This window comes from Mastomys coucha, unplaced genomic scaffold (genome assembly GCF_008632895.1).
Source record: "Mastomys coucha isolate ucsf_1 unplaced genomic scaffold, UCSF_Mcou_1 pScaffold7, whole genome shotgun sequence".
NCBI lineage: Eukaryota > Metazoa > Chordata > Mammalia > Rodentia > Muridae > Mastomys > Mastomys coucha.
The window spans coordinates 93,165,150-93,186,333 of NW_022196913.1; the positions used below are offsets into that span (position 1 = coordinate 93,165,150).

The 21,184-nt window shown below is 42.4% G+C and overlaps 1 protein-coding gene and 1 long non-coding RNA gene across 2 annotated transcripts in view; one reads left to right on the plus strand and one right to left on the minus strand.

Moving 5' to 3' along the window:
* Positions 1 to 8,969, minus strand: part of Enpp2 (ectonucleotide pyrophosphatase/phosphodiesterase 2) — a 119,708-nt gene extending 110,739 nt beyond the window's left edge. Inside the window, exon 1 of the mRNA XM_031358303.1 lies at positions 8,821 to 8,969. Coding sequence (XP_031214163.1) covers positions 8,821 to 8,841 — 21 coding nt within the window. The 5' untranslated portion in view covers positions 8,842 to 8,969. The remainder of the gene's footprint in view (positions 1 to 8,820) is intronic.
* Positions 8,970 to 9,216: 247 nt separating this feature from the next.
* Positions 9,217 to 20,116, plus strand: LOC116082660. The gene is made up of 3 exons (XR_004115381.1): positions 9,217 to 9,313; positions 9,856 to 10,456; positions 19,489 to 20,116. It is a non-coding gene; the product is annotated as an uncharacterized LOC116082660 (long non-coding RNA).
* The last annotated feature ends 1,068 nt before the right edge of the window (positions 20,117 to 21,184 follow it).

A 21,184-nucleotide genomic window follows, 5' to 3' on the forward strand; every position in this document is an offset into this window, starting at 1 on the left:
GTACCCCATTTTTAAATAGGGTTATTTGGTTCTCTGGAGTCTAACGTCTTGAGTTCTTTGTATATATTTGAAATTAGCCCTCTATCAGATATAGGACTGGTAAAGATCTTTTCCCAATTTGTTGGTTGCTGTTTTGTCCGATTGACAATGTCTTTTGTCTTACAGAAGCTTTGCAACTTTATGAGGTACCATTTGTCAATTCTTGATCTTAGAGCAGAAGCTATTGGTGTTCTGTTCAGGAAATTGTCCCCTGTGCCTATGTACTCGAGGCTCTTCCCCACTTTCTTTTCTGTTAGTTTCAGTGTATCTGGTTTTATGTGGAGGTCCTTGATCCACTTGGACTTGAGCTTTGTACAAGGAGATAGGAATGGATCGATTTGCATTCTTCTACATGCTAACCACCAGTTGAGCCAGCACCATTTGTTGAAAATGCTGTCTTTTTTCCACTGGTTGGTTTTAGCTCTTTTGTCAAAGATCAAGTGACCATAGGTGTGTGGATTCATTTCTGGGTCTTCAATTCTATTCCACTGATCTACCTGCCTGTCACTGAACCAATACCATGCAGTTTTTATCACAATTGCTCTGTAGTACAGCTTAAGGTCCAGGATGGTAATTCCACCAGAGGTTCCTTTATTGTTGAGAATAGTTTTGACTATCCTGGGTTTTTTGTTATTCCAGATGAATTTGCAAATTGCTCTTTCTAAGTCTGTGAAGAATTGAGTTGGAATTTTGATGGGGCATTGAATCTGTAGATTGCTTTCTGCAAGATGGTCACTTTTACTGTATCAATCCTGCCAATCCACGAGCATGGGAGATCTTGCCATCTTCTGAGATCTTCTTTAAGATCCTTCAAGATCTTTCAAGATCTTCCTCAAGATTTCCTTCTTCAGAGACTTGAAGTTCTTGTCAAACAGATCTTTTACTTGCTTAGTTAGAGTCACACCAAGGTATTTTATATTATTTGTAACTATTGTGAAGGGTGTTACTTCCCTAATTTCTTTCTCCGCCTGTTTACCCTTTGTGTAGAGGAAGGCCTCTGATTTGCTTGAGTTAATTTTATATCCAGCTACTTTGCTGAAGTTGTTTATCAGCTTTAGGAGCTCTCTGGTGGAATTTTTGGGGTCACTTAAGTATACTATGAGGTGTTATTTTTCATTTTTCATTTTTTTTATATAGCTACTGCTAGGTTGTTGTGTTCTAATAACTCCCAATTCATAATCATGCAAGGAATAAGAGTAAAACTCAGAGAACCACAAAAAGTGGAGGAGATGAAGGTCCGAGGGGATTTTTTTTTTTTTTTTTTTTTTTTTGAGGAAGAAAAAGGAGTCTCAGTAGGAGAGAATGGGAATGAAAGAGGCTAGTGGGAATGAAAATGACCCAAAAATTATACTTACTCACTTAATCAATCAATTAATTAATTAAAAAGTGGCTAAACCAATAGGTTTGCATTGGCACACATTCTGAAACCTGGCAGTGTAGAAGCAAAATGTCAGTCAGTAGACTGATTTCATCTAAGGTCTCCTTCCTCGGCTTACCATTACCTTCTTTACCCTGTGCCTCTTCATATCATCCTCCCTGTGTGTGTCTCCATGTTCACGTTTCCTCATTATACAAGGACACCCGTCCTATTGGGTTAGGACACAAGCTCATGACCTGCTTTAACATCCCCTCTAAAAACCCTATCTCCAAATAAAGTCACACTGTGAGGTCTACATGTCTAAGACTAACACATGAACTTTGATTCACAGTACTTTCCAAATAAGGTTTGTTTCTCCTCTGATGAGAGCATTCCACTCTATAATGGAAATGTTCTTGCTTATTGAATGTCTGGAATGATTGATTATTTACTTTAGAATAAGGATCCAAGTCCATGGCCTTCCACCTTCTCCAAACACCAAAATGCTGGTCAGTGTCCATCTTTCCAGAGAATTACCTCTATTCTACATCAGCTCTGTCTGCACTTCCTCATCCAGTCAGCTTATAAGCAGTAATTCATTTCACACTATTCAATCACCAAAGTGCTTAGACTTCAAACAATTATATGTTCATGTAACTTATTAGTTATCGATTCCTCCCTTCCAAAACACACAGATTGTTAATACATTTCCAGATCAGATGCTTCCAATGTAGATCTAAAAATAGATGTACAGAAACTCATATATGTAATAAATATATAGCAACATTAATAAGCTAAAATTTTCAAAAAAATAAAAAAAAACTAAGTTAAGGGGCCTTTTTAAAAAATAAATCATGTTCCTTTAATGCTTGGCATCCTCTCTGCAGTCATGAACTGGATTTGTTGCTTTAGAAACTGTCAGTGTTTCACATAGCATGGTTGCAGAGGGTCATGTTACACAGAGTTCATTATAGCATTACATGTTGCACCAAAAACCTGCAAATAATCTAATGCCCAGCTATGGAAATTCACTGAAGAAACCATGAAATAGCTATAAAGTGTGATGTAATTTCACTTGCGTTTTCGAAGAACTTATAACAGAACAGGGTTTGTTTTTTTAAGAGCAAAACAGGTTACAGAAAATTAAGCATGCCTCCAGTTTTAAGATACATGTGCACACAACAATATAGAAGGGCTATTCACCCAAAGCATGATGCTCGTCTCTAGGTGATGCAACTTTAGATAGTGTTCTTTATTTCTTTATGCTTTCTCTCATTCAACTCTTTCTAGGCATTGTATGTATCACCTATATACCAAAATATGCCTATTTTGGGATTTTTTTATTTTATGTGCATGATTGTTTTGCCTGTGTATGTCTGTGTGGACCACGTGTGCCTGGTATCTGGGGAAGTCAGAAGGTGACAACCTAAGTGAATGGTGACCGTGAGCTAGCATCGTTTGGATGCTGGAAACCCAATTCGTGTCCTCTACAGGAGCAACAAGTCCTCTTAACTAATAAGCCATCTCTCCAGCCAAATATAGCTCTTTTTAATAAACAAAGCTTTCCCTATGAAAGGCTATTGCCTTAGGCAAAACACCATTTGCCCCACTGGGTTACAGAAGTGATCACAGACTGCAGTGCTGGACTTCTAGAAGACAGTAATTTAGGAAGGTCATTTAAATAAATATAAAAATAATTATATACTAAGTAAAATAATGCAACTTGACCGTGTTTAAATAGGCTTAAGAAGAACGAGGGGGAGACGAGAAGACAAGGGAGGGCGAATGTGAATCAGAGAGGAGGAAGAGGAACAGGGGCTTCTTCATAAAGGGTGTAGTGCAACACAGGGAGGACTTGAGGAAGTGGTGCGTTTTCAGTGAGGATATACAATGCAGGAAGGAAAGTTATTCCTGGAGAAGGATGTGATGTAGGTAAACACAGTGCCACTAAAATGCCAGGCCTACAGATTCTGTCAGGGAGAGAGATGCGAGTTGTGGAATCTTGAGTAAGGACAGAAACTACGGTACCTATCCTTATCCCTGGTTCTCTAACTGTTTCTAGAATAGTTGTGTAACCAGGAACTTGTTGCCTTGGAAAAATTGTCAGGAAATTCTTTATTAAATTCATTGAAATTTAGTTTCCTGTATCCCCCACCACATGACCCAATAACACCATCTCCAAGACCTAATCTCCCTTCCACATCAAAATGAAAGACACAAAGACAAGTGTGGTAACCTTCTAAGTCTTTTTTTTTTAACAGATTAAATGGACTGCGCTCATCCTTCCTACAGCATCCCTGCAGTCTGTCATCACTTACTTTATGCCTCCAAGTGACCCATCTATCTATCTGTTACTTTTAAACTGACCCAATCTTCCCAGCTACCATTTTGGTTGGGGTTACCATCTCTCCTTGATTATATCCTACAGTGCATCCAATGTGCCTGCTCTGCCATTGTCTTAGTCAGGGTTTCTATTCCTGCACAAACATCATGACCAAGAAGCAAGTTGGGGAGGGATAGGGTTTATTGAGCTTACACTTCCACATTGCTGTTGATCACCAGAGGAAGTCAGGACTGGAACTCAGGCAGGTCAGGAAGCAGGAGCTGATGCAGAGGTCATGGAGGGATCTTCCTTACTGGCTTGCTTCCCCTGGCTTGTTCAGCCTGCTCTCTTATAAAACCCAAGACTTCCAGCCCAGGGATTGCACCACCCACAAGGGGCCCTACACCCCCTTGATCACTAATTGAGAAAATGCCCCACAGCTGGATCTCATGGAGGCACTTCCCCAACTGAAACTCCCTTCTCTGAGATAACTCCAGACTGTGTCAAGTTGACACACAAAACCAGCCAGTACAGCCATCATCATCATCATCATCATCATCATCATCATCATCATCATCATCATCATCATCACTATCTTCCTCTTCCTGTTCCTCCTCCTCCTCTTCTTTCTCTTCTTCCTTCCACTATCTCCAGCCTACTATCCATTCTCTAGTCTTTGCAAACCATAAAACACATTACAGTGCAGCCTTGCTTATAGCCTTCACTGGTTCCCATTCTCCTAATGATTAATCGCCATGTAGTAGTTTTATATAGCATCCCTCGCTACCCCTCCTAGCCCAGTGTCTTTCATTCTCTACTTCTCAGGATTATTTCTTTCAGTTTCTTGGTTCTCATCCTGTTGAGGGCGCATCCTCTATCACTTTCCTCTATCACCTTCACCCTGCTTTTCTCTACTCTGTTTCTGCATCTCAATGTAGACAGACATCAATTCTACAGTTCATCCCGTCCCATTAAGTTTGGATTAAATATTCCTTCTTATGTAGCTCCATCTGGACTTAAGTTTCCTCTATCAACGTATAACATCAAATTAAAGCCACCTGTTCCTTGCCCAGACCTGCTTTACACTGCAAACTCCATGTGATCTGATCTGCCTTTTACAATACAGTGGATTATCCACAGTGGGTGCTCAGACAATAATTGCTAATAAGTTAATGTGTAGCATTCAGATTGAGACATGATATTCTAAAAGTTGAACAGTACAAAGTAAAATGGCTCTTCTATATTTGCTATTCTAGACTTCTTTTTATAAAAACCTAACTTTAATTTTAGAAGCAAAATCTTGTCATTGATCTTGCTGTCAGACTAAATCTCTAAAAATTAAATACATGAAGCCACCACTTCTCTCCTGAACAATTCTCATCCATTCCCTTCTCCATCTCCTCCCTCTCTACATAACCCCCTTCTCAATTCTCCTCTTCTTTCCCCTATCCCTTTTTATTTTTAAGTATAGCACAGCCCACATGCTTTCAAATGTTTCATTTTAGCTAAAATTCCAACTATCCTTTTAAAAATCGGATAATGAAATAACCATTCAAAGCAAAAGTTACACAACTAGTGATTGCCAGAGTAGAGATGTGAGCCCAGGTCCTATGACTCCAAGTTCATGGTTATTAGCACACATTACACAGGATCCACTCAAAAAACAGAAAACATGCATAATTTGATTAGGCAGGCTCCTAACCACCAGCTACTCCCTTCTCCCAAGTACCCACTGAATTAATTAGCCCTTTGATTAAAGATATTTTAGCCAGAATCCCTTAACAACTCAAGGGTATTGAAGGACAGACTTGGATGAATCCTCCTATAAGTTTATTCAAAATGCTGTGTGTAGTCTTTTGTACATTTTTTCCCTAAGAAGAGTAGTGTGCATCCAAACCTCAAAAGAACCATGGCCCCACAGAGCTTAAGAACAGCTTAAAGGTTAAATAACTCCCTATAGAACACAATCACTATTCACTTCTCAGAGTTTCCAAATGCATAATTCTCTCATTGGAAAATCAAAACCACATTTTCTCACTTGTAGTCTTCCAGGGTCTCCATCATTCTCTAGAGAGCTCTTGGAGATTTTTCTCCATGACCATTCAGAGGCCCCAGGTACCTTCTCTTTCCATGTCCTTCTCTCCTGCTAGGCTGCAGCCCAAGGAGGATTTGTTTGTTTTCATAAAAATCAACAGAAGCAAAACTACAAAAGCCTATCTTGCCTAGGGATAAATAAGCTATAGGAAAAGTCTCCAAATTCAGATGTGGATTATACAGTAGAGACTTGGAACATTATCTCAAATATCCAGAAACTCTAAACCTTCCTGCTTAAAATAATTAGAAGACTATGACTTTTCCTGCTAATACGATGAATCTTTATCCTCTGCCCTACTGTATCTCAGAAAAAGTTTCTCATAAGCTGTTATATCTCCATCTTCTAATCCAATCCCTGAACAGGATACTCATTCTTAACCCCTGCATAAGAATCCACAAAACAGCTGCTGGCAAGATGGCTCCTTGTATAAAGGCGCTTGCTATACAAGCCTGATGATGTGAATTCAAGCCCCAGACCCCTAAGAAAGAAGGAGAGAACTGACTCCACAAAGTTGTTCTCCTATACACACATGCTCATGCACGCACGCGCGTGCGCGCATGCACACACACACACACATACACACATACACACACACACATTTTTTTAAATGTTTTTTCTCCCAAATGAATTCATAAGCATCCTTGGCCTAGTGAATATATCTCAGTTGGTAAAGTGCTTGCTTAGCAAGCATAAAGCCTTGGATTCAGTTCCTGGGATTACATAAAACTAAGTGTAATGATGCACACCTGTAATAAATAGCAGGATTCAGGAAGGAGAGACTGAAGGATCAGAAGTCCCTCATCTATATAGCAAGTCTGAAGTCATTACGGGATACATGAGCCCCAGGGAAGTGAAAGGGGAGCGGAGGGGAGCACGTGGGACGGGAGGGAAGGGGAGCTTCACAGACATATGTGCAGGAAAACTACCAATGCACATTTTTTAAAAAGGTTAGTTCTGGAGAACCTGTACCTACCAACATCATTCTTAAAAGAAAAATACAAAACTTCACTAGAAACATCTCACAAAGCATCTGTGACCACACTGCACTTTAGGAACATCGGACATCGTATGGAGATAGGGTGACTTGATGTTATTGATTGAACTTCGGATCACCTGAAAGGCACACTTGTGGATGTCTGTGAGTGTGTCTCCAGAAAGGACAGAAAACCCACAGACCCACCCTGAATGTAAGCACGGTATTCCCACAGGACGTGGTCCCAGACTGAAAATGGTAAAAAGAAAAATCCAGCTGAGGGACAGTATTCAGCTCTAGCATGACTCCCACCCCCATCCCTACCCCCACCCTCACTCCCACCTGGTTTCCTGACTTCAGACACATGCAAGGGGACCACCTGCCTCATGTTCCCAGGACCAGAGATGCTACATAACAAACAATGGAGGAGAGATGGTACATAACACGAACAAGAAGGTGCATATAGGAACTTCATCTGATGGGAAGACAGGAAGGCATGGCATGAAAGACAAGTCACCTTGGGTGACTCTGCTGTATCTAACATGATGGGGGGGTGTCATCCGAGCAGTGGAAGAACAGAACAGGAGGAAGAACAGAGAAGACAGATTCAGTTTTGAACATTCTGACTTCAAGATGCTTTGTGGAACATCTAATTGGAGATGTTTTAGGAGAAAGGCTATGCTCCAGACACTGTGTGTCTGTTAGTGGCTGAAGCTGTTGGGATGTAGTCTACTGGATGGCAGGGAAGAGAGTTGAGGAGAGACCAGGGGGACACACTAAAAGATCTGGAGTGGAGCCCTTTAAGGCATTAAGTAGTGACTCAAGAAGGGCAGAAGAGAACAAGGAGTGGGTTATTACAGAATCTAAGAGTCTAAACACAAGAGAGGGGATAGCCAGCTATTCAAAATGGCCCCAGGAGCCTGAAGAAGACTCAAATTTTATAGTTTTTGGTGCCGAGGCTTTCAACAGCCCCAACAAAAGATGGTCTTCAGAGTGGTAGACCAAGGCTCCTGACTAGATATGAAGGGCCAAGTGGGGAATAAGTATAGTGAGATCTTGTCACCTACTCTTTCAATGAGAAAGCGCAGGGTAGCACCTGAAGGTGCCCTCTAGAAAGGATCGGAAGTTCAGAAAACACCTGAAGCAGTGCAGGAAACCTAGTTCAGTGGAACTTGGTGTGTGCTAAAGGCATACACAAATCCCAGGAAGGCTTTTGTTTTTTGCCGCTTTATTGGTGAGAAATGGCTCCCTGCTTAACCTCTTAAGATGAAACCAGAATGGAAACACAGCAATCTCTGAAACTCTTTAGCCACCTACCCGCTCCTTGCTGCCCATCTGCTGTGCCCTAGGAGACCAGGGCAAGTCCAGACCAAAAGCAGCCGAGATCAGTGGAGAAACCGGCCCTCTATACTTAACCAAAACTACCTAGATCCGTCTGAAGGACTTGTTCAAATGAAAAAGTACAAAGGAGCAGTCTGGCTCCTGGGATCTGGCTGCAGGGAAGGGCTTCCCCACTCAGAAAAATGATCTGTCTTCTTGAGGCAAGTGTAGGAAGGAGCACAGAGAACGCTACTGAAATAGATTGCTTTAAAGCTCCCCAGCCTGGCTAAGCGCTTGTCCAAGGAATCATAAACAAGACCAGGGAGGCAAGCTGTCCCAGGAGGACAGAGCTCACAGCCCCCTGCGACTGGCTCTGGCCAAAGGGGCTCGCTCCCTGGCCACAGGCTCGAGCTGTGGTGAGCTGAGACTCGTCCCTAACCCCTCTGCAGCTTCCACTGGCTTGTTTTCCAGAAACGAGATACGCATTTGCAAAGCCAAACAGACTCTGGCAACGACAACTCAAAATTAGCTCCGCGTTTGTGAGCCTGGAACCCGGTCCAGCGGAGGGCACGGGAAGGCAGCCCAACCCCGGACGTTTTTCCGGCTGCTGCCGAGGCCCCTTTGCAGGTTTTGTCCCGGCTGCACCGTGCAGCTGCAGTGACCCCGGAGCCCCAAGCCGTGGAGCACGCGCAGAGAGGGGTTGCCTACCCTACCCGATCCGTGTGGCGGCTCATGCTGCGGCGTCCCGTGCCTCGCTCCAGCCAGGGCGCTGCGGACACAGCCTGGGCTGTCGGCCGGGAACCTGGGAGCTAAGCCCGGCACCGCGGCTCCTGACTGCGCTTGTTTGCGTTGGGCCGTTTGCTTTTGGGATCTCTCCAAAGCAGATGGAGTCAGGGGGCCCGTTATCCCCGGGGGACAGTGATTCCATTGGAAGCTGGCCTTTGACAGGACACACACATGACCTTTGACTAAAATGGCTTTAGGGAAGGAAAAGTGTCCGGACGTTGAAGACCCAGCGTCCAAGCACCGCCATTCACACTTCCACCCCCAACCGCGCTGGGTTAATTTTTCATCTTTCAAGCCGAGTCTGTGAAGTTTGGTGTGCATTTCCCCTTCTTTCTCTAGGATTCGTTCCTGTTTCCTGAAGAGCTTGCTGCAGGACTTTCCTGTTGTGATGTCGCTGGATCCCTACACTAGCATTTGCAGGTGAACCTAGCACGGTGCACAATCTAGAAAGTTTCTGCAGCACCCTGGGGAATACCACCATCATATTTCCACCGCTTAAATGTGTCACAATTTTTAAAGGGATTTTGTCAATCATGCTACTACTTGCCCCACTCGCAGTCTCTGCTTCCTGCTGCTATTTTACCTACAAAGAAGTAGAAGCAAGAGATGTATGCTCCATCTTCTAACCAGAGGGCAAAATCTTGGTTTTTGCTCTAGAATGACTAGCCTTAACTGAATGATATTACAACTAATATAAAGCAACTATGTAATTGCTTCAATTTGGTAGTTATAAAAATATTAGATTTTTGTTTTAAAAAATAGGCAAATGGCCATTGATAGCCACAGATATCTTGAATTTATTGACTACAATTAGAACTTCGTGTACCTTTTGCTCTCTACCAGAGACTGAAAAGATGTTCTAAGAAAAATATCTGGCTTCAGAGAGAGGTATAAGGGTGAAACCAAGGTCTAGCTATCACCTACACTATCAAAACCATTATCTTTTTTTTTTTTTTCCCTAGGTCCTTCAAGATGATAAGGTAGTGAGACAGACCTCAACGAGAGCAGGCTTGCATCGCACATAGAAACATGGGAAGGTTCAATTGCAAGTAGTTCCAAGTAATGCAAGAAAAAAAAAAAGTCAATTCCTCATTTAGCCAGGCATGGAAGATTGCCACCAGTTTAGGCCAGTCTGGGTTACAGAGTGAGACCTTGTCTCAAAAACAAACAAGAAACATGAACCCAGACGGGCAGGAACTATGGACTTGTGGAAGGAGCCCTGGGTCAGGCAGTCAGCAGCTCCACATGGTTCAGTGCCATCGAGATCTGCAGAAAACGAGATTGCCCCCCCAGATGCCCCCATGTTCTCACTTTCGTCAGCTAAGAGAAGGACTCTGTGACAGTGTCCTTGAGTCACTGTCAGCTTTGAAGGACTTGAAGGAGTTAGGCAGGAATTAAAAAGGAGGAAGGACCTGCCACCCCCAGACAGCTCTGAACACAAAAGCTGCCCTGCTGCATTCAGAGAACTGAAAACAGTTGAACCCAGCAGGAGCGCTTGGTGTGCGAGCCTGTGTCCACAGAGGAGAGTGTGGATTTGGACTCTGACCTGCCTCGTGAGTCACTGTAGGAAACTTGGACTTCATCCTGCAAGGCCAATGAGTTGACAGAACTAGCCCCGGGTTATCAGCCCACAAGAAAAGGATGCAGGAGTCAAATGTTGTTGTACAACCAGAATAATATTTATATCAGTGAGGGGCTTAAGCTTTACTGGCCACATGCAGTTTCTTTCTTTCTTTCTTTCTTTTTTTTCTTTTTTCTTTTTTTTTTTCTAGTCAGGAAAAAAATGTAAGCAATGTGTTCAACTTCAGCAAGCCTCAAGTTTCTCATCAATAAGATGGGATCGTGGTGTATGCCATGAGGAATAAAAGAAACTGTGTAAGTAAGACCCTTAGCCTTATTTCGGGGAGAGTCTATGAAATAACAGGTAGCAGCTGCTGCACTGGAAAGCTGTCTGACTACAGAGGAACGAGGAAATCCTCCCCACCCTTTCTTCCCAGTCTTCTAGCTCTCAGCTCATTGGAGATTTGTGGCCTTGCTCCCTTCTCTCCTTCTCTTCGAGATCCCTCTTGACTTCTATGTCAGTTTGGCCATTTCCTCAAGCTACCCGCTCCACACCCCTGTAGCCACCCACATGGAATGCTACCCGCTAGACGTCTATACCATCCCAGAGCCATGGCTGTTGCCACTGCCATGGCTACGTGGTAGACAACCTTGCCTGGGTGTGCAAACCTAGCGCAGGCCTTGCAAATCTGAGCCGCTTGCATCTAGCCAACTTTCGTCAAAAAGCGTCCTCTTCTCCAGCCAAGTCTGCAGCTCTTCGGAGGGATGCTATTTCTTGTACCTGCTCTGGAAAACTTAGCTGTGTTTTCAAGTTCTCTGTGGCTCAGAGGTGCCTCTCCTGCATTTTGTGAACTCATTGTTTGTTTTCTGAGAAACATTCAGCAACCCCTCCCTTTCAGTTTCTCCCCTATTGATTTTACTTATAACACGACTGTTAAATGGAACTCAGTATTCTTGATGCTGAACATACAGAGTTCAATAAAATATCACTCCACAGAAGGAAGCACATTCAAGCGCTCCATATGTACTGAACTCATTTTTCTTAGTGTGTTGTCCCTTTCATATTGTTTGCCCCATGTAGCTTGGATTTTTTTTTTAAAAAAATGATATTAGTATTCTATAGTCAAGTTATAAATAAAATTAAATTGACTATGTTGGAATGAAATGAAATCTAAATATAATACAAAGTAAAAATTCGATAACAACAATATAATAACAATAATGATAACAATATAATAAATAATGTAAAGACCCTGAGTAGAAAAAATGGGGGAAACTAGTCTAAGTAACTTTGAAACCAAATACTTACTCAACCTATCCTCACTGCAGAAAGAAGGCATACAGACAAGTCACATACTCTACTAAATAAAGCATCCTTCTGCAGCGATATAGGCGGAGGAACTCTGACCCTAGTTTTTGTATAATGTTCAGCAAACAAGTCAATATAGCTTTTGTTGTCACTTTATTTTTTATTTCCAAGTCAGATTTCAATAATATTATAAGATTTAGACATGTGTTTCTAAACCTGACAGCTCATCTTTCGAATTTTTTTTGTTTGTTTTTCTTTTTTCTTTTTCATCTATGAGTAACTTTGATGAAATGTATACATATTATACCCATAGGGATAGCATAAGAATTTCCTTCAAGATCCTTACTATTTGAAACATATAAAAATAAATAATTAACAGTTCAGCATCGGGAGTGTCACAAATGCAAACAGAAGGATCTGCCACCAGTGTTCTAAGTCACTGCAATCAATCCAGTTCTTGTTCCTCCATCTTCTAATTATAAAGTGGAAATTAGACTGAAATTAAGTTGGACTACATCATCTCTGTCACTGTGGACACACAAAGAAGGCCATTCCAAGGAAGCACTGAGGGGGATGTCTACTGCATTTTGTACTCAGATACACCATTTATATATTATTTATATGTATTGGGTATTTTCTTTATTTACATTTCAAATGTTTTCCCCTTTCCAGATCTCCCCTTCGGAAACCTCCTATCACATCCCCCCTTCCCCTGCCTCTATGAGGGCACTCCCCCACCCACCCATTCTTCTACATTGGGGTATCAGTCTCAGGCCCAAGGGTCACTCTTCCTACTGATGTCCAACAAGGTCATCATCCTCTACTACATATGTGGCTGGAGCAAAGGTCCCTTCACCTGTACTCTAGTTGGTGGTCCAGTCCCCTGGAGCTCTGGAAGGTGTGGCAGGTTGACACTGTTGCTCCCATAATGGAGCTGCAAACCCCTCAGCTCCTTCAGTCCCTTCTCCAACTCCTCCATCGGGGACTCCGAGCTCAGTTCAATGGTTGGCTGTGAGCATCCACCTCTGTATTTGTCAGGTTCTGGCAGGGCCTCTCAGGAGACAGCCATATCAGGCTCCTGTCAGCAAGGACTTCCTGGCATCCACAATAGCTAACCAGGCTATTTTATTTATTTTATTTTATTTCCAAATCTGACTTGGAAATAAAAATAAAGTGACAACAAAAGCTATATTGACTTGTTTGCTGAACATTATACAACTAACCAGGCTTAGTGACTGTATATGGGATGATCTCCTGGTGGGGCAGTCTCTGGATGGCTTTTCCTTCAGTCTCTGCTCCACACTTTGTCTCCATATTTCCTCCTGTGAGTATTTTGTTCCCCCTTCTAAGAAGCACTGAAGCATCTACACTTTGGTCTTCCTTCTTCTTGGGCTTCATATGGTCTGTGAATTGAATCTTGGGTATTCTGAACTTTTGGGCTAATATCCACTTATCAGTGAATGCATACCATTTGTGTTCTTTTGTGACTCACTCAGGATGATATTTTCAAGTTCCATCCATTTGCTTGCGAATTTCAAGAAGTCATTGTTTTTAATAGCTGAGTAGTATTCCATTTTGTAAATGTACCAAATTTTCTGTATCCATTCCTCTGTTAAGGGACATCAGGGTTGTTTCCAGCTTCTGGCTATTATAAAAAAGGCAGCTATGAATATAGTGGAACATGTGTCCTTATTACATGTTGGAGCATCTTCTGGGTATATGCCCAGGAATGGTATAGCTGGGTCCTCAGGTACTGCTATGTCCAATTTTCTGAGGAACTGCCAGACTGATTTCTAGAGTGGTTGTACCAGTTTGCAAGATTTTTTAAAAAAATATTTATTTATTTATCTTATGAATATGAGTGCACCATTGCTCTCTTCAGACACACCAGAAGAGGACATCAGATCTCATTACAGATGGTTTTGAGCCACCACATAGTTGCTGAGAATTGAACTTAGGACCTCTGGAAGAGCAGTTGGTGCTCTTAACCTCTGAGCCATCTCTCCAGCTCTAGATTTAAAAAAAAAAAAAACTAGTTTTAATAAGAATTTTCAATGCTTCAACCCCCTCTTATAGCCCACCATCCAAAGGTAGGGAAGAAAAGGTAAATAGGACAAGGAAATGTGGATCTGTTTAGAAGTTATTCTTTGGGGGTGATTCCAATCTTCGTTTGTCAAGATACTAGCAGTCTAGGTCAGTAATGTCAGGATAACAAACATGAATCTGCATCGGTGGCATGATCCAGCAGAAACCACCAGGCCTCTGCTGAATGGGCACAGGTCAGTGGGAGCAACCAGGACACCAAGGGAAGTGAAGATCTATGAATTGAAGACTATGCCTGTCTCAAGGAAATAAAGATCATCAAAGACTGAAGACCAACAAAGTGTTGCAAGGCTAGATATGCAAGCGCCCCATCACTGTCCATTGAGTATCCATACACTCTCTCCAAACATCACATGTCCTCCCACCAGTCTTGACTCAGCAAAACACCACATGAGTCTGCATCACATGACATAGCCAGAAACTTCCACTCCAACCCCACGTCAGTAAGGGGCTCCTTAATTATCTTCTATTGTTTCCATTATCTCTTCCTTCACACAACAACAGTGTGAATATAGTTGTATACACGTGTTGCTAGGAACATACATACACCTCTCTCACACATACAAAAAGAAAGTGGTAGACACACATACTAACATACAATACACACAAATGGAGATAAAGAGGAACACACAGAAGGGACACATATACACACAGAGGTGGGCACACACATACACACACACATTGTCAAGAATGTTTTTCCTGTGGATCCCCAAGGCCAATTCTTCTTCAGGCTTCAGGGCTTGTTGTCACCTCCTCAGAGACTTTGCCTACATAGTCCATCTAGGGAGCTTTGTGACTGGATGTTGGTTCACCTTTATTGTTGCTTTCAGATCATTTGTTCCCATGCCATGATGTGAATCTCTCTGTTCTTGGTCCTTGCTCATTTTCTGTTGTTTCCTCTAGTCTGAACCTAATGAAACCTGAGACCCTTGTCTTGTTCAGTATTGTACCCTATCCTCAGTTCCCAGGATTTTCCTTGTAGGTTTTTGGAGTCAGAGTCACTTGTAGCCCAGGCTGACCTCAAACTTAGAATGCTGCCAAGGATGTTCTTGAACTTCTTGTTCTCCTGCCTTCACCTCCTGGATGCTGGGATTACAGGCGTGTGGTCCCAAGCAAGTTTAAAAAGCGTTGTTGATTATATACCCTCAAAGTTGAGAACAATTTTTACTCTTTAAAATTTGTTTCTTAATGGAAAATGTAAGTCTATGTTCCTTTCCAAGAGGAATCTTAAGCAGATAAACTGGACTCTTCTCAAGAGAAGAGAAAACACACACACACACAGGACAGGTGGAAGAATTCCAAAAGAAAAGAACCCAGCATGCTCAAATTTCAATGAATCATTGAAGTAACTCTCCACTGAAGCATCTCTTGTTGAGAGAACAGCCAAGAGGAATCAAAAATTGTAAGTTAGAAAAGTACCATGAGGCCAAGCTTACATTTCTGCCAATGAGTCAAAAGAAGCTAAGCATGTATCTAAGAAGATAGCAATGGCTGCTGCTGGGGCCCCCCAATGACTGCACCTAAGAAAACACTGTGGTGCCTGAATGGAAGGAAAACACTTGCTAAATTGATAGATCAGATTCTAAAATAGCCATAGGCATCAGTTATTCTGAAAGTTAAAAACAAATAAATTCTGATACCAAAAGCACCAAGGACAGTTATCTATGGGTTAAGTTCCAGGTGGTTCTAAAACCATGCTTAAAAATAATTCTCTTCATCACTTCACAACATAGAACTAAGCCCCAAAGAGGAATGAGTAGTATCCATGGTGTCTACCTGATTTTCAGTCTTTTTCTTCTTGGTCCTTCCACGTGTGATGCAGCATGCAGACGAAGGCCTGCTTTTCATTTCTCCAAGTTTTCATCAGCTCTTATCCCCATCTCTAAACCCATCTGTCTCAACTATCTCAGGGGTGCTCACCTCCCTAATGCTGCAACCATTTAATATAGTTCCCCATATTGTGGTGACCCCCATCCATAAAACTCTTTTCATTGCTACTTCAGAAGTGTAATTTTTCTACTGCTATGAATCCTAATGTAAATATCTGTGTTTTCCAATGGTCTTTGGGGTTTGTGACCCACTGGTTGAGAATCACTGGCCTTTCCCGACTCAACTCCCATGAGTTTGGACACAAATCAGCCTCCTCTGCTAGGCCGGGGCTCAGCCCGCTCTCTGCTTGCACACAGCACACATCACTGGCTGCTTTCTCCTCCTGAGTCCTGATGGTTCCTAACTCAGCAATTCCCCCATTGGATCTCATGTCTAGCAGACCACCCAGCCAAAAAATTGAATTAATGAATTAATAAAGCAATGTGCTAAATATTTTTTTAGAGAATGGTCTGCTTTAGTTTTTAGCTTTTATTTGCCTTTTAAAAAAACTTTATTGAAGTGTACTCTTGATATGTAATTCACTGATTTAAACTGTGCTAGTCAATGACGTGGGAATGTTTAAATAGATGCACAAACCACATCATGACTGATTACAGAACATTTCATCATACCAAAACAAATACCATGTTCGTTATCTGTCATTCCTTATGTCACCCAGACTCCTGGTCCTGGTTGATCACCAGTAGAGAATGTTCTGTGTCTGTAGATTTGCATACTCTAGCCATATCTTATGAATAGAACCATCCAATAACTCCTCATCTGTGATTAGCATCTGCTCACACCTTCAAAGACACATTTGGTCATTATCTCCCATTTTATATGGATGTATGTGAAAGAATATGGGATGTATGTGAAAGAATATAGAGATACTGGAAGGTAAATGAAGGCAGTATCCCTTAGACAGAATACACTGCAGCCTGGTAAATTGTCCAAATTCCTGAGCCCTAGAATGACAGTGAGAATGGAGCAGCCGAGAGGGTTAGCTGTATCTGTCACCACAGAAGAACAGGAGAAAGAAATGCAATCCAATTCAGGTAAACTACCTCACCAGCCCTACTGCATCGGGGCTACTTGCGTAGGATCTCTTATGACACCAGGACCCACTCTAAAATCAATGTCCCTCGGTCAAACTCTAACTTAGCCAGACATTAGCCGCTGATCTTCACATGTCACTTCTTCATCTCTAAAATGATGAAAAAAATAATTCCTGCCCATCAGAGAACTGAAAAAGTCATTACAGTGAAATAAGAGGCTGCATAGAGAATAAAGTACGTAATAAAGACTTGGAGCATTGTAAACTCTGTACATGCTTGTGCTTCTTGTTCATTGGCCACAGTTCTTTACATATTATCCTACGCATAATGCAACATGAAAAGGTGACAGTGATGCATTTAAGAATGTTATTAACTATTATCATTGTGAAATTTTCACACTGAATTTTAATAGACATTATAACTCTTGGGTTGATTCATCTGATGCCTAAAAATGACTTACTAGCTGCATGAGGTGATGCATATCTTTAATTCTAGCACTCAGGGGAAGGAGAAAGACAGACTTCTATGCATTTGAGACCAGTTCTAGACCAGCCAGGGCTAAACTGTGAGGCTTTGTCTCAAAAGCAAAACAAAACAAAATAAGCAAGCAAACTTAATGGAAAGTGAGAGTCAAGATGTTTTATCTTCATATCCAGAGGTTAAACATGACGGAAGGAGTGGAGTCTCTCCGTATTCCTCAGTCCCAGGAGCAGAAAGAGTACATTGGCTTCCCAGACTTTGTATCATACCTGTTCCCTCAAGGTCCTCTCCTACAGTTCCTTTGCTTTCCTGTTACTATCCCCAGGCACCAGACCTGTATATGACAACCTCTGCTTAGGCTTCCTGGAACATCTGCTAAAAATATGTCAGAAATCAATCTTTGTGTGGTTATCACTCTCCAGACAGACAAAGCCAACATTAGGATAAAGCCATCTCTCTGCATCACATGCTATCACCAGCAAATCAGGCAATTATCCAGAAAGTTGGAGTCAGGGTGTATGTAGCTGGTGATGTGCTCTTGCATGCCAGACTATAGAAGGTGATTTGAACCAGTGGCTCTTCCGTAGTTTCCCCTGGGTTGTCTTTCCTGTATATTGGACACTGCTCAGATTCGGCCCCGACCCCGACCCCCACAGGTTGCTTCTATCTCCTCAGCAGCTCCAGGTAGGAGCACTAGGCATGGACATTAGTCAGCAACTCCGTGCATGACCATCACTGATGCTACACCACAAGCAGCTACAGAAAATAAGCCTGTCTCATTTATCTTCTTGCCCTGGAGTCAGGATTAAAATGCTCATTAGTCTATTTGACAGATATTTATTGAGACACTGTGTGTGCCAACCCTGTTAAATACAAACATTTCACAGAAATGAAGGATTTAACTCTGAAAGGAATTTGGAGAGAATGAAAAGAGACTCGAGGAAAGAAACATCATACAGAGAGTTCCAGTGCCTGGGTAAAGAACACTCTGGTGACAGATCTCATTTTGCTATGTCAAGGATACTTCTTTCAATAATAACATGGGTTTAGCTGGGTGTGGTGGTGCACACCTTTAATCCCAACAATAGGGAGGCAGAGACTGATAGGTAGATCCTCTGTGAATTCAAGGCTAGCCTGGTCTACAAGAGTGAGACCCTGCCTCAAAAACAAACAAAAACTACCAAATAAAAGCCACCCACAATAATTTAAACTTGACTATAAAGCCAGAGAAAATCTATAGGATTGTTTTGTTCATTACAGGTTTTACCAACAACCATAAAGCACCCACAAGTTAGCAGTCAAAGGAAGGTGTTCACACCATCCATATTTGCAAAGTGATTAGTACCACATGTCTCACCCTCTACACCTCTCTCACCCCAGCCCGGCTGGTTCAGGTCTCGCCTACGCTAGGCCGAAGAAGGACTTGTAAAAGTTTAACTCAATAGGGTTGCACAACTTTGAAAGTTTGAATTGCTGCTTAGGCTAATGAATGAGCTTTTTCAGTCACCTCAGGAAGATGTCCCCAGTGGGAGGAAGAGTGGAACAATCTGTCACAGACATGAATGTTCTCATCAGGCTCAGGTGAGGCTTACACAAGTAAATGAAGCAGGAGACACTCACCTCCACCAGGTTCAGAACAGACATGTCCCAATGTTTCTTTGTGTCCATTGTGAAACTTAGGTTCTACAAAGTCTTGTTTCCCTTCCTGAGGTGAGGCAGACATTTGACGTCTCCACTGTGGTGATAGTTTCACAGGTGTTTGTGTATCTCCAAAGACAACAAACTGCACAGTAAGAATGTGGAGCTCTGTGTGATGGTCCTACCTCAGGGAAACTGTTAGGAATAGAAAGCAGCTATTTCCTGACTGAGCCAAAAATCACAAGGCACGGAACACGTTGTTGCGTGTCTCTCAGGAAGCGGGCTTTAGGGAAGCAGGCTTTCAGCTAGACTGTAACTCTTCTTTTGCTCCTTAAAAGCTGCTGATATATTTCCCTTAATCATCCGTCAAAGCACTAACTCAGCACTAACTCCGATAAATGTTACTCACCACCTTTTCTTGGGCCACCATCCTCTCTCATCTGAACCATTGACCACATCTCCTAATCACTCTCCACAAGTCTAGTGTGAGCCTATGACAACCCTCCCTTCCTTGCTGGAGTCAGAAAGACCTCCCTAAAGTCCTGATCCATCACATGATCTACTGCTTCCTGCCCTGCAAGGTTTCTCATTGTCCTGAAGGCAAGGCCTCAGTTTCTCAGAAGAGATTAGCAGTGACCTGTTCAAGGTGGCTGCACACAGACAAGAGCTGATAGCAGATCACAGGGCCCAAGCAGAGGCTCCGGGAACCATCCGCTTTTGTCTAAGACCCTGTGAGAGCTAGAGTCACCCAAAATGGACATCTATTAACCTCTTGCTGAACTTCATATCTAATGATATCCCTGGCTCGTCTTAAAGTCAACATCAGAACTCCGCCATGTAAACATCACAGAAGTCCTATCTTCCTTGAGACCTCCTGCCCATGTTTGCTTCTGCTGGACCTTCTTTCCTCTTTTCCTCATGGTAATTTACACCTTCAGGTCTGGACTCTTCCAACCCAGCCTCCCCTACCCTCTTGCATTGGCTTAGGTTGGGTTTAAAAACCAGGGTGTGCTTTTTAGAGCAGTGCCCACCCCTTTTCTGGAGTCTTAGTATAGCCTCTTATTTGTCTGTCCTTGAGAGCAGGGATTGTATGGAGTTACTTTGTAAACTCTTTGTCTAGATATTTAATAGGTAACCCGGTGATCAAAGAACCAAAGGAGTAAATGGATGGACAAATAGATACGTTAAGAAATAAAGCCTTGTGTTTCTGATTGCCTACTGCTGTGTGTTTCCCGTAGAACATCTACCTTCCTAGAATATATTGATAGATTTCTAGGAACTGGCCATTTGTCATGATAAAAACTAACAGTAACAATAACAACAACAAACCCAAAACCTTTTGGGTTATATAAACTAAAAATGTCAGGCTTCTTCCATTTGTTGTTGCTATCTGTAATAAAAGATACTGGTCTTTCTACCGTATTTTCAGTCACAGGTCTGCGACCCTTCTTCAAACAAGCCAGCCAAGTCTACACAGCGGACAGCGTTGATTGTCTTACTGAGTTTAGAATTTATCTTGGTTTTTGGTTTTTGTTTCCAGTCTCTATGATAAGGTAGAGATATGAGTGCTTGGGTCCACAGAGGCCATGGAACTAAAAGAAAATCTTCTGGAAAAGGTCCAAGCAGGAGATGATGAAGGCCAGAATATAGAAGGGCAGTACAGACTGCAGAGAATTTGCAGAATCAAGAGATATTTAGAAGGTCAAACCTATTTCGTGTTTAAGAACAGAAGGACATCACTACAAAGAGAAGAAGGGGAAGAAACCTACTGTGAACATAGGAGAGAGAAACATCGAGACCAGCATATGAATGAAGCCAATAGAGAGAAAGACTGGAAGCCCCTCCCCCAACAAGGATATGGGTAAGGGGGCGGAGTTCGCAAGAGAGAAGCTATACATAAGAAAGAAGGTCCAGCCACAGGCCCAAAGTGGGATCCAGCTCAAGGGGAGGTCCCAAGGCCTGACACTATTACTGAGGCTATGGAGCACTCACAAAAATGGACCTATCATGACTGCCCTCCGAAAGACCCAACAAGCAGCTAAAAAAGTCAGATGCAGATATTTGCACCGAACCAATGGACTGAAGCAACTGCCCTGTGGTTGAATTTGGAAAGGCTGAAAGAAGCTGAGGAGAAGTGTGATCCTGTAGGAGGACAAGCAGTCTCAATTAATCTGGACCCCTGAGATCTCTCAAACACTGAACCACAAATCAGGCAACATACACCAGCTGGTATGAGGCCCCCAACACACATACAGTAGAGGACTTCTGGGTCTGTGT